General features: G+C 39.2%; 1 protein-coding gene across 2 annotated transcripts in view; it reads left to right on the top strand.

The window, feature by feature from the left end:
* NIPSNAP2 (nipsnap homolog 2) overlaps positions 1-14,268 on the top strand; it is a 29,789-nt gene extending 15,521 nt beyond the window's left edge. For both annotated transcript variants that reach the window (XM_023655554.2, XM_023655555.2), the window contains 4 exons: positions 427-458; positions 7,723-7,817; positions 11,916-11,999; positions 13,099-14,268. In XM_023655554.2, coding sequence (XP_023511322.1) covers positions 427-458; positions 7,723-7,817; positions 11,916-11,999; positions 13,099-13,163 — 276 coding nt within the window. In that variant the 3' untranslated portion in view covers positions 13,164-14,268. The remainder of the gene's footprint in view (positions 1-426; positions 459-7,722; positions 7,818-11,915; positions 12,000-13,098) is intronic.
* Positions 14,269-16,254: the final 1,986 nt, after the last annotated feature.

Below are 16,254 nucleotides of genomic sequence, written 5' to 3'. Positions count from 1 at the left end.
TAGTAGATCTCAACTGTCTAATACTCACCATTATGCTGGAAAAAAATAAAGTGACGTCCTTGTTAAGTTTACTTAAATTGAATTCTTTTTAAATTTCACAATACAGTCTGAATGGATACCAACAATTGTGACTTCAGTACATTTGGACGATGGGCCTAAGTATGGTTTTGATAACCATGATTGGATGATTTACTCTTACACTGTATATATGTTGTCTTCTCATATGATGCTGTGGGATATTACTCCCACTATGGGATAGGTATGAATACAGTGAATAGTATTATTTTGTTACTTTTTTTATTTGTTAATCTCACATTTTTAAAAGTTAATTTTTAAGTTAGTTTTGTCATTTGATATTTTTTATACTGCTATTCCCATATTTCTTGACAGAAGAACTAACAAACCAAAATCCAAATCTCTTTTCAGCCAGGAACTATGATTGAATGGGGCAATTATTGGTAAGTATATTACCACATGGTGAGTTTCTAAATCTTAATAGATTATTTTAGGCCATAATATTAATTTTAAGAAGAAAATCTGGGGATAACGCCATGATATTTTGTTTGACGTTTTTATTATCAAACTTTTTAAACATATGCAAAACTAGAGGGACTAATACCATGGATCCCCTCGCCATCCCCAGTGTTTAGTTTCAATAATTATCACCACATGGCCAGTCTTGCTTAGGTTCAACCCCCAAGCCAGATTATTTGGAAATAACTCTTAGACAATATACCATTTTATCCATAAATATTTTAGTATACATCTCTAAGAGATAAGGACTCTTCTTTTTTTTTTTTTTTAACAAAACCCAATGTTACATGAGGTTATTTCATATTCTTGTATATTATCTTTTCTGAAATACTGCTTTTGTCGCATGAATGGAGCAGCTCAATGATACAGTTGGGTTTTTTTTTCTTCTTAGTCTAGGTAGCAAAATACACGTCTTTCCCCAAACTTTCTATAGATTTAGCACAATTGCAGTCAAAATCCCAGCAGGCTTTGGAGATGTACATGACCCCAAATAGCTAAAATAGCCTTGGAAAAGAAGTACGAAGTTAGAAGAATCACACTTCTCAATTTCAGAACTGACTACAAAGCTAGAATAATCGAGACATTATAGTACAGGCATCAGGACAAGCATACAGATCATGGAATAGAATTAAAAGTCCATAAATAAATTGTCACGTATATGAGCAGTTGGTTTCCGACAAATGTACTGAGGCAATTCAATGAGGACAGATAGTCTCTCCAACCAAATGTGCTAAGACAACTGGATATCCTTGCAAAAAGATAAATTTAGACACCTACCTCACATTGTATATAAAAAATAACCAAAATTGAACTGTAGACCTAAATGTAAGAGCTAGAATATAAAACTTTTAGAAGAAAACATAGGAGAAAATCTTCTTTTCATAAAAATTAAAACCTTTTGTAATTCAAAGGATATCATCTAAAAAATTAAAAGACAAGTCACAGACTGGGAGAAAGTTTTGCAAATCATCTCTCTGATAACGAGTGTATCCCAAATATATTTTTTAAAAATCCTACTACTAAATAATAATAAGATAAATAACCCAACTGAAAAATGGGCAAAGGACTTGAATAGATAATTCTCCAGAGATATACAGATGGCCCAAAAGCATTTGACAAGATGCTCAGCATCACTAATCATAAGAGAAATGCAAATCCAAACCAAAGTATTATCTCACACTCTTTAGGATGGCCATTATCAAAAGAACAGGAAATAGCAAGTGTTGGCCAAGATAGAGAGAAATTGGAACCTTCGTGCACTGTTGGTGGGAATGTAAAATGGCGCAGCCGACACGGAAAATAGTACAGCGGTTCCTCAAAACGTTGCAGTAGAATTGCCATGTGATCCAGTAATCCCACGCCTGGGTATGTAATTTAGAAGAACTCAAAGCAGCAGCTCAAAGAGATATTTGCACACCCATGATCATCACAGCATTATTCACAGTAGCCAAGAGGTGAAAGCAACCCAAATATCCATCTACAGATGAATGGATAACGAAAATGTGATATATACATATAAGGGAATATTATGCAGCCCTTTAAAAGAAGAAAATCCTGCCACATGCTACAATATGGATGAAACTTGAGAACATCATGCTAAGCAAAATAGCCAGTCACAAAAGAGCAAATATAGTTTGATTCCACTAATACAAAGTATCTAAAGTAGTCAAAATCACAAACGGAAAATGAAAAGGTGGTTGCCAGGGCCTGGGTGGAGTGGAGTTGGCATTTAGTGGGTATAGTGTTTCAACATTGCGAGATGAAAATGTTCTGGAGATCTGTTGCACAACAATGTGAATATTCTTGGCACTACTTTATTGTTTCATAAAACAAAAATATAAATACTATTTTAATAAAAATTCAGTAAAACTAAATTTAATGTTACATGTTATTTACCGTAATAATAAATAAAAATGATAAAATAAAATATATTTTTTTAAAGATTGGCCCTGAGCTAACATCTGTTGCCAATCTTCTTGGTTTTTTTCCTTCTCCCCAAAGCCCCCCAGTACATAGTTGCATATTCTAGTTGTAGGTCCTTCTAGTTCTGCTATGTGGGACGCCGCCTCAGCATGGCTTGGTGAGCAGTGCTAAATCCACACCCAGGATCTGAACCAGTGAAACCCTGGGCTGCTGAAGCGGGGCACACAAACTTAGCCACTTGGCCATGGGGCTGGCCCCAAAAATCATAAAATAAATTTTTAAAGATTTTTTAAATGGGCCAAGAATTTGAATAGACATTTCACCCAAAGAGAGATATGAATGCCTAATAAGCACGTGAAAAGATGGTCAGTCTCCTTAGTCATTATGGAAATGCAAAGTAAAACCACATTTCATACCCATTAGGGTGGCTGTAACTAAGACAGATAATAACACATGTTGGTGAGGTTGTGGGTAAATTGGTACCCTCATACATTACTGATGAGAATGTAAAATGGTGCAGCCATTTTGGAAAACAGTCTGGCAGTTCCTCAAAATGTAAACATGAAGGTACCATATGACCCAGCAATTCGACTCCGATGTATATACCCAAGAAATGAAAGTGTGTACAGTAAAGTTTGTGCAGAAAGTATGTAAAGTAAGTTTGTATGTACATCCATACAAACTTATGTACGATGATCATAGCATTTGGGGGGAGGGGGAGAGGTTCAAACCATTTTATTGAGGGGCTTTGGGGGAGGGTCAGAAGGCTGGAAAGACAATGAGATTGGACATCCTTGGCCTGGCTGGGTTCCAGCTTCACGTTTTCCCTAATCATAGCATTTTTCATCATAGCCAAAAAGGTGGAGATAACCTAAATGCCCATCAGTGGCTGAATGAATAAACTTGGTATATCCATGTAATGGAATACTTTTCAGCAATGAAAAGGAATAAACTACTGATACATGCTACAAATGTGGATTAACCTCAAAAACATGCAATATAAAAGAGCCTAATACAAAGGAGCACATATGCTGTGATTCCATTTGTATGAAATGTCCAGAAAAGACAAATCTATAGAGATGGAAAGATTAGTGTTTGCCTGGGACTAGAGGCACAAATGGATTGTGGTGATGGTAGCACAGGTCTGTAAATGAGTAAAAATGGAATTGTACACTTAAGTGAATTTTATGGTATGTAAGATATACCTCAATAAAGCTGCTAATGACATGACTAAAGAGAATTTATACCACAAATCTAAGAATGATTCAAAATGAAGAAACCGATTAGTATAGCACATACAATCAAGGCTGGAATAGGTGTCTTAACACACACGCTTTCTGAAGGTGCCTGACCCCTGCACGCCCGTGCACATCACCTCCATGCCTCTGTTAGAGCACTTCTCACACACCCCAGGGGAGCCTTCAGTTTCCAGTTCTATGACTAACTACCAGGTCTGGCACATCCTGGGTGGTAGTAAATGTTAAATGGATGGTAGAAAATAGTGGTTACATAAAAAAAACAAGGTCAGTTGTAGTGGCCAAAATTGTAAACAACCTGTGTGCCTTAGGGGAATAGATTATAGCACTTTCATGCAGTGGAGTCTAATGCGGTTAAAGTAAAACGTCTGCACGTGGATAAATCTTGAAAACACCAAGTTGAGGAGAAAGAGCTGGTTAAAGAATATGTACAACGTGTTGTCTCTTACGTACATTTTTTTTTTTTTTTAAGATTGGCACCTGGGCTAACAACTGTTGCCAATCTTTTTTTTTTTTTCTGCTTTATCCCAAACCCCCCTGTACATAGTTGTATATCTTAGTTGCAAGTCCTTCTAGTTGTAGGATGTGGGACGCCGCCTCAACGTGGCCTAACAAGCAGTGCCATGTCTGCGCCCAGGATCCAAACCCTGGGCCACCGCAGCGGAGTGCGTGAACTTAACCACTTGGCCACGGAGCTGGCCCTCTTACGTAAATTTTAAAAAGATGTAAGAAGAGAGTTCTATAAACAGGTTATGTATAACAAGAGTTATATAAAAAGATATAACTACTGTTCATGGATACATACATACAAAGTAGAAATATGAAGCATGGACAGGAAGACTTGAGAGCTAACTGTTTCCAAAGAGTGGTGACGGATGGGGGGATAGGAAAAGATTTGAGGCGACTCTGAAGTATTCATGCTTTAAACATTTAAGTGATTAGAATGTTTGGAATATTTCATAAGTAAAAGAAAATTTAAAAATCATAATGTGTGTTCAGAAGGCATTTGATAAGATTCTACACCAGTTTTATTAGACACTAATTCTTAATGAAAAACATTTTAAAAATTGGTAATAGAGTATATTTTATTTAAATCAGAGGTTGACAAACTTTTCTGTAAAGGACCAGATAGTAAATATTTTAAGCTCTGAACCGTGCTGTGTCTGTTTATTTAACTCTGCTATTTTAGCGCAAAAGCAAACATGGGCAATTTGTAAACGAATGCGCGTGGCTACGTTCCCACAAAACTTTACTTATGGACAATGAAATTTGAATTTTATAGCTTTCATGTGTCATGAAATATTCCTTGTTTTGATTTTTTTTTCAAGCATTTAAAAATGTAAAAACCATTCTTAGTCCCTGAGCCATAAAAGCATGCAACAGAGGATACGATTCAGTCTGAGGGCCAGAGTTTGCTGGCCCTGATTTAAATGACGAAACTTATTTTCCCCATTTTAACGGCTACATTAAACTCAATGGTAAAACACAGGAAGCATGCTCATTACCATTATAACAAAATACCAACTTTCACCATTATAATTTTATATTCTTTTTGGAAATCCTATTGTAATAGAAAAAACCAAAAGATATAATAAGATAAAGTCTCAATAATTAAGAGGGATACGCGAATAGATAATTGGCCCTTGGTCAGCTATTGACTCTTGGTTTCTTTATCTTTAAATGAGAACCTGTGACTTTTTACTTACTTTCAATTTATATATGTTCTTTTTTCAGTTAGGAAATTTCTTGCTTTGGACTAGATAATTTCTAAGACCTATCTGCAAAATATGGTTTTGTGATCTTTATTTGTAATGAATCTTTTCCTTCTTGGTGATCACAGGCTAAATAATTCAAGTTAGAATTTCTTTTAATTAGAAAACTGAGAAATACGTATTTGATTGTATACTATTATTATAGGTACCATCTTATTAAGGGATTTTTATAGTTGGGGGGGTGCTTATAGATGTAGTAATTTAGTTGCCCACAGAATAGGATCACTCAGCAGCTCTGTTTTTGCAGGTTACTAATTAAGACTTGCCCAGCATGGATCCACAAGGAAGCACTGAAGTGATTCTTTAGTTATTTTAAAAATTATTTATAAAGCCAGTTCAGCATTCAATTTATATTTTGGCACATAGGTAACTATTTAAGATGGTGATCTCCTCTTCAGTACATGCTTCTGATTATTACCAGGCTAAGGCAAGTATGTTTTCTTTGCCTACTCTAACTGAATGAGAAAAATTCAGAACGAAATGAATTATCCTAAATATTTATCACTATCAATGAAAGACAGTTTTTTCCCCTTCTGAGTAGAGTTAGAATGCACATTAAAGTGATTTGTTTAATTTCAGTAATTTACCAATCAGATTTGTAATTTTTGTGAAGATATTGATCACTTAATTCTAAATCTAAGGTTAAAAAATTTACTGTCATTTTGGGGTAACCCAAGAGGGCAATAGCAAGAGATCCCTCCTTCACCCAAGAACCCAAAACCTTAGGTTAGCCGTGTGGAGCTGAGTGCATGGAGGATGAGAGCTGAGGTGTACGAAGTGATCTGAGGGAGACTAGCTCCCTCACTCCCGAAGCAGGGTGCCCTTGCTCTGATTCCATACCCACCTTTGTGATATTCTAATTCAGTTGCTATGAAGTTGGCCTCCGGGAAGAGAATGTATAGTCAAGCCCACTCAGATCTTTTGTCCCTTGAGAGTTCTGTCTCTCACTATAGATATCAACTCGGCCCCTGTTGTAACACACTTTGACCAGAGCCTGGGCAGTGTTGATTCCAATTTACTGCATAATCTGGGTGTGGAGTCTCTTGAGAGACTCCAGCTGTGCTGCTCCTGGTAACTTCCTGTCGCTTCCTCCATTTTCAACTTTTATTCCAGGAAACTGTTTTTAGAAAAATATCTACATTTTAAAAATATTTTCAGGATTTCAGATGCATCACTAAATAGAAAAATAAAGTACCTGGTGCAAATATGAAAGAAGGTGTTTAGAGAGCTGATACCTTTTGCAGCAGGAAATCTTGAAAAGTTTGTGCCAATTTTTAACCAATTTAACCACAATTTCATGTTACATGCATAGACATAATATATGTACACACTTTCGTTCACACATATACATAATAAATGTCATTTGGCACTTATTTTCCTAATGGTTTGCTCTGGTAAAAAAAAAAAAACAAAACAGGAGGCAGCTCCAGTGTTGATAGTGATGGTGGTGATGGTGTGTCGCCAGGAAGCTCTGCTTTCGTGGTTCTCCCAGATGCTGTCCAGGAGGTTGCAGAATGCCTCTTAGAGTTCACAAAGCTCACGTGTTTCTCAGAATTCACTGTCTGCAACTGCTTTGAAGGTGTGCTCCCTCCGTCTCTGTTTTAAGCCTCATTCTTGAGGGGTGGTCCCTGTCTTGGATATAGTACCTGTGGCGTCTTGGATGGTCTAGTATCCGGGTTTCCCTCACTTTCCCTCAGCATGCTCTTGGAGGTGCAATTCTTTTTCCTTCTCCCCAAAGCCCCCGCCGTACATAGTTGTGTATTCCAGTTGTAGGTCCCTCTGGTTGTGCTGTGTGGGACGCCGCCTCAGCATGACTTGATGAGCAATGCTAGGTCCACACCCAGGATCCAAACTGGTGAAACCCTGGGCCATCGAAGCAGAGCACACAAACTTAACCACTCGGCCACCGGCCAGCCCCAGAAGCAATTCTTTTTAAGTTGACTGGTCCTATCCTCTGCCAATTTTTTTTATGTCAAGAATCAGCAGGGCAACCATGTGTCCTCACGTTTTTATTTTAATAGCCAACGTTACTTACTGTCTACTCACAAAAATGACTAGTATAGCTACAGAAAGGTATATTTACATCTTATATATCTTAAAATAACTTTTGATTGCATTTGATAATTAAAAAACAATTAGTCTTCATTCTGAACAACTTGCTCTGAATATGGAGAAAATTTACTAATTCTTTTTAACATATCTAATTCAACATCTGAACATTGTTTTATTTCTTACAGGGCTCGTGCAATTCGCTTCCGACAGGACAGTAATGAGGCAGTTGGAGGATTCTTCTCTCAGATTGGGCAGCTATATATGGTGCATCATCTTTGGGGTATGTAGTTTTTTCCCTTCAGTTTTGTGTTACTGGGATTTCAGAGTTGATGACTAAATAAGTTGTCCTAGGCAGTAAAGCATGTCTCAATTCAGTAACCTCAAACACTGTAGCAAATCCAGTGGCAGGTAAGTGCTGGGCTAGCCCTAGATTCATGGGACATGAGTAAGCTGATCGTGCAGGTGGGGATAATGGTGAAAGGAATGAGAAGTGAAGCAAGCAACCATGGGAGAGGGAAGACGGTAAAGCTGCTGAGTGCCTTTCACAGAGTGGTCCCAACCCCCCTTTGTAGCCACTTCCCGTTGCTCCCTCAGAGACAGTCCTGCATTTTACCCAAAGGAGCAGCTCCCCGCACGCACACTCTGCCTCCCTTGGGTCTGGTTCCATCATCCCGGAGGCCATTCCCCTCTCGCCTTTTCCATCCCACCCACTTTGGTTCAGCACCATCTTTGGTGTCTTTCAGGGCCTAACTCACATGTTCCCCTTCCCCAAAGGGGAACGTCTCTCTGCTCCTGAGCCTCCCAGAGCCCAGTGTGTGGATTATCACAGTTGTGGCTATTTGCTTCTGTCTCCCTGCTGGAACAGGAACTGGGTCTCAGTAATAGCTTGGTACATTCTGGGCACATTTGTAAATGGTTATTAAAGTTAAAAAAATGAAAAGTATAACTCATTTCCAGACCATTATCAGTTAACTGAGGTATTGGTTTGACCTGTTTGGTCCTATCAAGTGTTGCACCCTGTCTGCTTGCTGTGTTAGCAAGGCAGGCTTACAAACATAAGGTGACAAGTCTAATGAGGGATAAAGCAAACACGAACGACATGCCACAAGACAGCATGTGATCAGTAACGTGGGGAGTTACATTCAGGGTACTCCTAACACTTAAAGGGATATAAAGTTACATGTATTAGGGGAAATCACTAAAAGGTGGAATATGAGCTAGACTTCAGGATCTAGATGGGGTTGACAGGTAAAGGTGGGAAGGAAGGGCTGGAACAGTGATGGAGATCTGAGAAATCATAAAAAGTGCTCAGAAAAGTACAAATAGTGCACACTTGCTAAATGGAAGGTTATCTGCCAGGGACCTAAGTCTGAAGGGTAAGTTGAGGCATGAAAAGCAGTTTTACATTGTGCTTCTGGAAGCCTCCCTGCAGACCCTCAGGTCTGGGGAGGAGACCGCCGTCCTTCCCCTGCCAATCACTGCTTCAGCTAGGTGCTCGTCTCAGCTGCAGACGCTGGGCTCCTCTGGCATTTAAGAGATGGAAGACCTTACACCAAATGATAAATACCACACATAACCCTCAGCTGCCCAGAACGTCAAGGGCAGCCTTGTCCTAGGGAGCTTAGTTTTCTAGCTAGCTGAGATTTGACCTCATAAGTATCAGTGTTTTTAAATGTAGTAGATTTGGAAACAAATCTCTAAAAAATGTCTTCTGTGCCCTTGCCTTTTGAGATTATACTAAATGTAATTTAACCTTTATGGGTTTGAGGTAGGGGTGAAGTAGATTCTATTATTTTTCAAATAGTGTAGATGGTCTCTCCAGGGGATACAAACTGAAAAGTCAGACCTCTCCTTTTCCCGCCCCTTCCTTTCAGCCTGGAGAGGCCACTGAGGGCATCTCCTGCACGCCTTCCCAGACATCCTCTGTACATGAGTGAGCACAGGGACTTGGTAGGCCAGGATCACCACATGCTTTGGCTCATAGGCGGAGGTCAAGCCATGCATACGCTCTGTTCACATGAGAGCCTACAGCACGTCTGGATAGGGACTGCCAGGTGTAGCAGCCTGGAATTGCAGCCAGGCAGGCACCAGGAGGTGTGAGTGGCAGAGCTGTGACAGGGTGTGGGGAGTACAGGGCAGAGCCCTTGACTCTGCCCCATGGAGAGGACGTGAGGCTTCACACAGCAACAGCAAGATGAGGAGGAGTCCTCTAAGATCCTGCTCCACGCGGAGACGCAGAAGCCAGGAACAACGTGGTGATTTGGCATCTGAGAGTAGCTAGATTGCAGCATGTGTCTTTTCTTAGCCAGTGCCCTTCTCCACTCTGTTGTCCCCGGTCAGTGTCCCAGATGTCCACTGCCTACTTCCTACTTTATAGGAAAAATTATTAGGATATGCAGAGATGAATTCTCACTTGCCTGCCCCTAAAACTTACCCTCACTTTTCCCTATATTTTAGAGAAACAGAACCAACATCTATTGAGCACCTCCATTGTGTTGGTTATTTTACTCATCATTCTCTTTAATCCTTACAACCGCACACCACAAATGAGATACCTGTGACTCATAGATGGTAAATCAATTACCCAGAACCCACAGCTATTCAGTAACTTAGCCAGGCTTGGACCTTGGCACAGTTTGGCTTCAAAGCAGGTCTTTCCACAACACTGCACCCGTTCCTTTCCCCCTTGCGCTTGATGCCATCCCTCCCCTCCCCTCCAGGCCTTGCTCCATCCATTTGCTCCACCACCACCCCATCTGTGGGCTCCTTCCCTCAGCATGAATATGCTCAAGTGCTGCCCATCTTTAAAAGCCTCCGAAACCCAAATGTCCATTGATGGATGAACAGATAAACAAAGTGTGGTATGTACATATATAACAGAACATTATTCACAGCCATAAAAAGGGATGAAATTCCAATACACACTACAACATGGGTGAACCTTGAAAACATTATACTAATTGAAATAAGCCAGACACAAAAGGACAAATTGTGTGATTCCGCTTATATGAAGTACCTAGATTAGGCAAATTCAGAGAGACATAATACAGAAGAGAGGTTACCAGGGGCTGGGCGACGGGAGCAATGGGGAGTTATTGTTCAGTGGATAAGAGTTGTAATTTGGGATGATGAAAAAGCTTCAGAGTTGGATGGTAATGATGGTGGCACAGTGTCAATGTACTTAATGCCACTGAATTTAATACCTTTAAAAACGGTTAAAATAGTAGATTTTATGTATATTTTACAATAAAAAAATTTTTAATTATGAAAATTTAAAATTAAAAAAAGAATGCAGGCCTCTCCAACCTGTGTCCTACAAGGGGGCTCATACAGTGCACTAGTTAGGCACCTGACCTCTGTGAGAAGCTGCTGCTTGTCACATGAAGGTTAACTTTTTTCCTGTGCTGGTGAGAGGTAAAAGTTTTCTTTTTCCTTCTATTTTTCAGCATCTTCAAAATTTTATGTAATATATGTATACTCCATTCCTACTAGAGGGACATTTTGTCTTTAGATGGTTAAATCACTAAGCCTACAAGGGTAGGGCTTCTCATAGGAAGAAGTAAGTCACTTAGAGAAAAGGCGTGTGTCCCAAAACAGAAACTAGAACTGAGGGAGGGAGTCCTGGGTGATCTTTTAGTCTTGACTGACCAATACCAACACCACTTCGAGATGCCTAGGAGGTATTTCCCTGGTAAGTAGTTGGAAGGATCTTGCCCACGTTGGGAATCAGAAACTAAGGCACCCAAATGAGATAGATAGCTGTGAATTGTACCACATGACACCAAGGACTCTGATGCCTTCGACCCTGCTCTTCCTTCCACCTGGAGTGTCTTTCTGTTCCGTTGCTCTAGGTCAATGACTTTCTTTTCAACCTTCCACGCAGCTGTCCCTGGTCTCCTCCCTGTTCTCCTTGTGGACTCTGTTCTGGAGGATACCACAGTTCTCAGCAGGGGTTGACCTTGCCTTTACCTGTCTTTTTGTTCTCCACCGCATTGAACACAGTCTCTCACCCAGATCGTTGTAGTACTTCATAAATGTTGAGCAAACTTGAATCTAATATTGCTTACCTATAGTCTGACAGTTCCTGGTTATGAATTTAACATATTATTAAAGAAGTTCACTTGGTTTGTAAAGGTATGTCTTGGAACCACTAGACTGTAAAACTTAAGAGCAGATTGTTTTGCTTCCCCCACAAAGCCTAACGTAATTTTGCTCAGAATAATCAGCTCACAGTGATCCAAGCTTAGTACTAAATTCCTGAAGTAGTCTCTTTGAGAAAACTAGACGAGCAGGTGAATCAATACTTACTGGATATACTAGTGGAATGTAGGGCATTATGTTTGGTTTAAGTCTTGCTTCTTCTCTGGTTATTTTTAAGCTTACAAGGATCTTCAGATCAGGGAAGATATACGAAATGCAGCATGGCATAAACATGGCTGGGAAGAACTGGTGTATTATACAGGTAATTTTTTAACAGGCATAAAACATTTCATTCTTCCTGTCTTATGGTTTTATGTTCCCTCACCCTGAAGCTAATATGTATATAAAAATACAGTATGTTGCTCTAGGATGGTGAATTTTAAGGTTGGGGGGATGGAGAATTAGTCAAATTTTTCTTCACCAGTTACAGATTTTTTTTCAATAAAGAATATTCATTCTTTCAACCATATATGTTGCCTTGTACAGTTTTGACACTCTTGTATATTGTAAATTTTACATCATTACCCTTTTTTGTACATTTATATATTCTCTGAAAATTTATTACACCAATAAATTTTTTTCTAAGCTTTCCCTTTCTCATCAAAATTGTCCATTCCCAAAAACATTACAATTTAATACAGCAATTAAGTAATTTTGAAAACTTATTTGATATTTAAACTTTCCATATGTACACGTGTATGCCTATACATGTGTGTATACCCACATACATATATGCTATGAAATCCTGGTTGCTTGACTTTAATAAGAAAACAAGAAATTGGGCTGAATACAACCCAGTGATGCCAGCACATGTAATAAGTACCAACCATGTTGCATGTCAAGTACATTTAAGCCCATATACTACCAAGAAAATCAGAGTAATTCGTTCTAGAAAATGAGTATTATCTTTTATTTCAAAAAAACCATATAATTGCACGTGACTTTACTGCTTATTCTTATACTTTCGTCAGTTCCCAGAGGCATGTTTTAACTCAGCAGTGACAGTTTTGCAAGTACAGTGTATCTTGTCCCTTTATACAGGATACAGTCAAAGGCAGTATTAGTTGATTTTATATAAATTTATTTTAGTTGAAGGAACCTTTGGAGAAAGCACCATTTTTCTCACAATATGGACTTCCCTAATTTCCTGCAAATGAAACATGTCTACAGACAGAATCTGTTTTAATTTTAATAACATCTTATAGGAAGTCAGCTTGTATATCTCTGAGCTCAGTCCTATGTTTTCCAGTACTCTATTCTGATTTCAAGCAGCACATTCTCAGCAACCTGTTTGTTCCTATGTACTTACCATGATCTGTTTAGAAAAGAACAAGCACAGTAATCTTGATCCTTGTTTTCAGTCCCACTTATTCAAGAAATGGAATCCAGAATCATGATCCCACTGAAGACCTCGCCCCTCCAATAAAGCTACAGAATTTAGATGTGCCTACACAAATTTATGTGACAAGTATTTGTCATAAATTAATTTTAATTGTATATCAAGTGAAAAAGAAACACTGAAGTGGAAACTGCTGTATATAGCTTGTGAGAGACCTCTTTTCTTTAAAATTTACATAATCACAGGAAAGGAAACTATTACAGTCTGGCTGATGATATAACAGTGCTCTGTAGTCCTCTCTGAAACATCCCTCTGTTTGCTGAATATACCTTATAGTACCGAACTGCCCCTCCCCACTCTCTGGGAAAGGAGGGCCCAAATTAAAACTGGAATCATTTCCAAATGAGAATCTAACCGTGAAGAGAAAGCTAGCCATTCTTTATAAAAAGCAAATCTGTTTTATAATTACAGATGTTTAGACAAACTTCTTGTATCAGGAAGAAATACAAATTTTGTGATGTTTCTCTAGCAGTTTTTCTGAGTCTCAGACTAGGAGCAAATTATGAATGTACCCAGTACCTGAAAATGTTTTAATTCACTCTCATTTTTGACCAGTTGGCATAGTAAACAATAGGTCATTACTAAGCTGGTAGTGGTTGCCAAGGTACATGTAATCAGTAACGAATGCACTCTTTACATAGTGTGTTGTAATGTCTCCACATGAAGGAAAAAATGGCTTGAACCTGTGTATCATATGTGATTTTGAAATTAGCAGCTTGAATAGCACTAATTTTTATTTGTAATATTTTTCTATAACAAAATGAGTAGAACTAGGAAAAGAGGTTTTATTTTGTAAACAATCATTTGTGACCTCAGATATTCTCTAGTTAATACTTTAATAAGCCCACAGCAGATTCTTCCAAGAGAGGGGTGGTGCATGTTGAGATTTAAATTGGCATAAAGCTGCATACTTTGTCTAGCTGTTTTATTTAGTTTTTTTAATATAGTGTGCCAATTTTGTGACTATAATCATGTGAAAGTCCTGTTAAAATGAAAAATTGTCTGACCCCCAAATTAAAGAATTTATGTGTAAAATAAAGCATGAATAAATCTCATATGAAACGTCAAACTTTTACATGTGAATGGTTTTCTCCAAGAACATATATCAGTGAATAAAATCTTCTTAATTTCACATATTACATGTTTGCAATCTTTTTTTATGAACTTGTGCTGAGAATGACCCTGTCACTCTTGAAAAATAGCTTGTCCCAGTTCAGTGGGCATATGTGAGTCTACAGAATAAAATATTAAAGAAGCTCATCAGCCTCTCCCTCTGGCCGGTTGGTAGGATGTTGATGGGGAGTGAGAGTTTGCGTCCCACGCGTGGTGTCTTGGTGTCTGGGCTGCTGGCAGAAGAACAGGCTCTTCGAAGCCCAGGCTCTGCTCCTTGAGGAGGTACTTAACGCTCTCTGGTGTTGGGTGCCTTCATCTATACAATGAGGAGCTTGAATCCAGTGACCTTTAAGGCCCCTTCAGCTCTGAATTTTTGTAACTAGCTCTTATTGGTGCCAGGGGAAACAGCAGAAGAGAGGGTTTAGCAAGCTCTAGCATAGAGAACCTGCATTTTAGCACCAGCAATTCTACTGATGAGACGCTCAGAGCATGTTTGTAGGATGTGAATGAAAGAACTATTTATATGAAACTGCTTTCTAAACTACTGAAAGAAAAATGGTAGAATTGTTTTATTAGTAAAGGTAATTAGCTATTCAGAACTGAAAAAAAAATTGCTGGGAACAGAGGAAATTTTCACTTACAAATTCTGTGGACTTATAAATGAAATGAACCCTGCAGAAGTCGGGAATCTTCTATCATTCACTGGTGTGTTAGGGTTCTCCAGAGAAACAGAATCAATAAGATATCTAGATAGAGATACATATAAGAGATTTGTTATAAAAATTGGCCAACACGGTTATGGAAACCAAGAACTCCCACAATCAGCCATATGCAAGCGGGAGAACCAAGGAAACCAATGGTATAATTCTATCCAAGTGCAAAGGCCTGAGAATCAGGGAAGCCAGTGGTGTAACTCCCAGTCCAAAGTCAAAGGCCCAAGAACCTGGAGCTCCAGTGTCTTTAGAGCAAGAGAAGATAGATGTCCCAGCTCAAGCAGAAAGGAGGAATTCACCCTTCCTTGGCCTTTTTGTTCCATTCGGGCTCCCAACAGATTGGATGATGCCTGCCTGCTTTGGGGAGGGTGGATCTCTTTACTCAGTCTATTGAATCAAATGCTAATCTTCCAGAAACACCTTCACAGACACACAGAGAAATGTTTTACCAGCTATCTGGGCATCCCTTAGGCCAGTCCAGTTGACACATAAAATTAACCATCACAACTGGGCTCAGGGGCCTCCCCAAATTGCCTCATCGACCCAACTCCCTGTTCACAGGCCACTCCATGTCTGGCGAGCAATAGAGTGTCCAGGTGCCAGATAGAATATGGAAGAATGATGTTTTCTTTTAGAAATAGCTTCTCTTTTTATCTTGCTTTCTTAAAGGATCATTATGTTCAGAAAAGTATAGAGCAGTAAACTGACTTTCAAAAGTGGAGTTCTTTCAGAATACACCCTACTCTCAGAGAAGGAATTTCTGTCCTGATTAAGTCATTGCATTTCACAAGCCTGCCTAACTCACACTGGACTTGAGTCTTCATTCAATTCAACAAATAGTGCGCTTCTGCTCTGTGCCAAGCACCAGGCACTTGGAATAACAACATGAACAAAGTATGATCCCCTGCCCTTGTGAAGCTTACAATCCAGTGAGAGGAGACTGGCAATTAAAATATGAAAAATTGTAAGTGACATGGTGTGGTAGAAGTTGATAAATGCTATAGGAGCAGAAGATGGAACAGGGTAATAGAAATCAGGTACCTAAGGGTGGGCTGGGAGGGGCAGGACATAGTATCAAATATGCCTGGTCAGAGTCGGCCTCACTGAAAAGCTGAGCTTTACGCAAAAAATTGAAGGACGCGAGGAAGTTAGCCAGTGTTAGGGAGGAAATCCCTCCATTCTAAGGGATTGGCTACAGCACAGGCCCTAAGGCAGGGTCATGTCTGGTGTGCTCTAGAGCAGCGGAGCCCACTGGCTAGAACAGATGACAGGGAGAGCTTGATGGGAGGAGT

This window comes from Equus caballus, chromosome 13, assembly GCF_041296265.1.
Source record: "Equus caballus isolate H_3958 breed thoroughbred chromosome 13, TB-T2T, whole genome shotgun sequence".
Taxonomy (NCBI): domain Eukaryota; kingdom Metazoa; phylum Chordata; class Mammalia; order Perissodactyla; family Equidae; genus Equus; species Equus caballus.
This window is presented reverse-complemented; position numbering and strand designations above follow the sequence as displayed.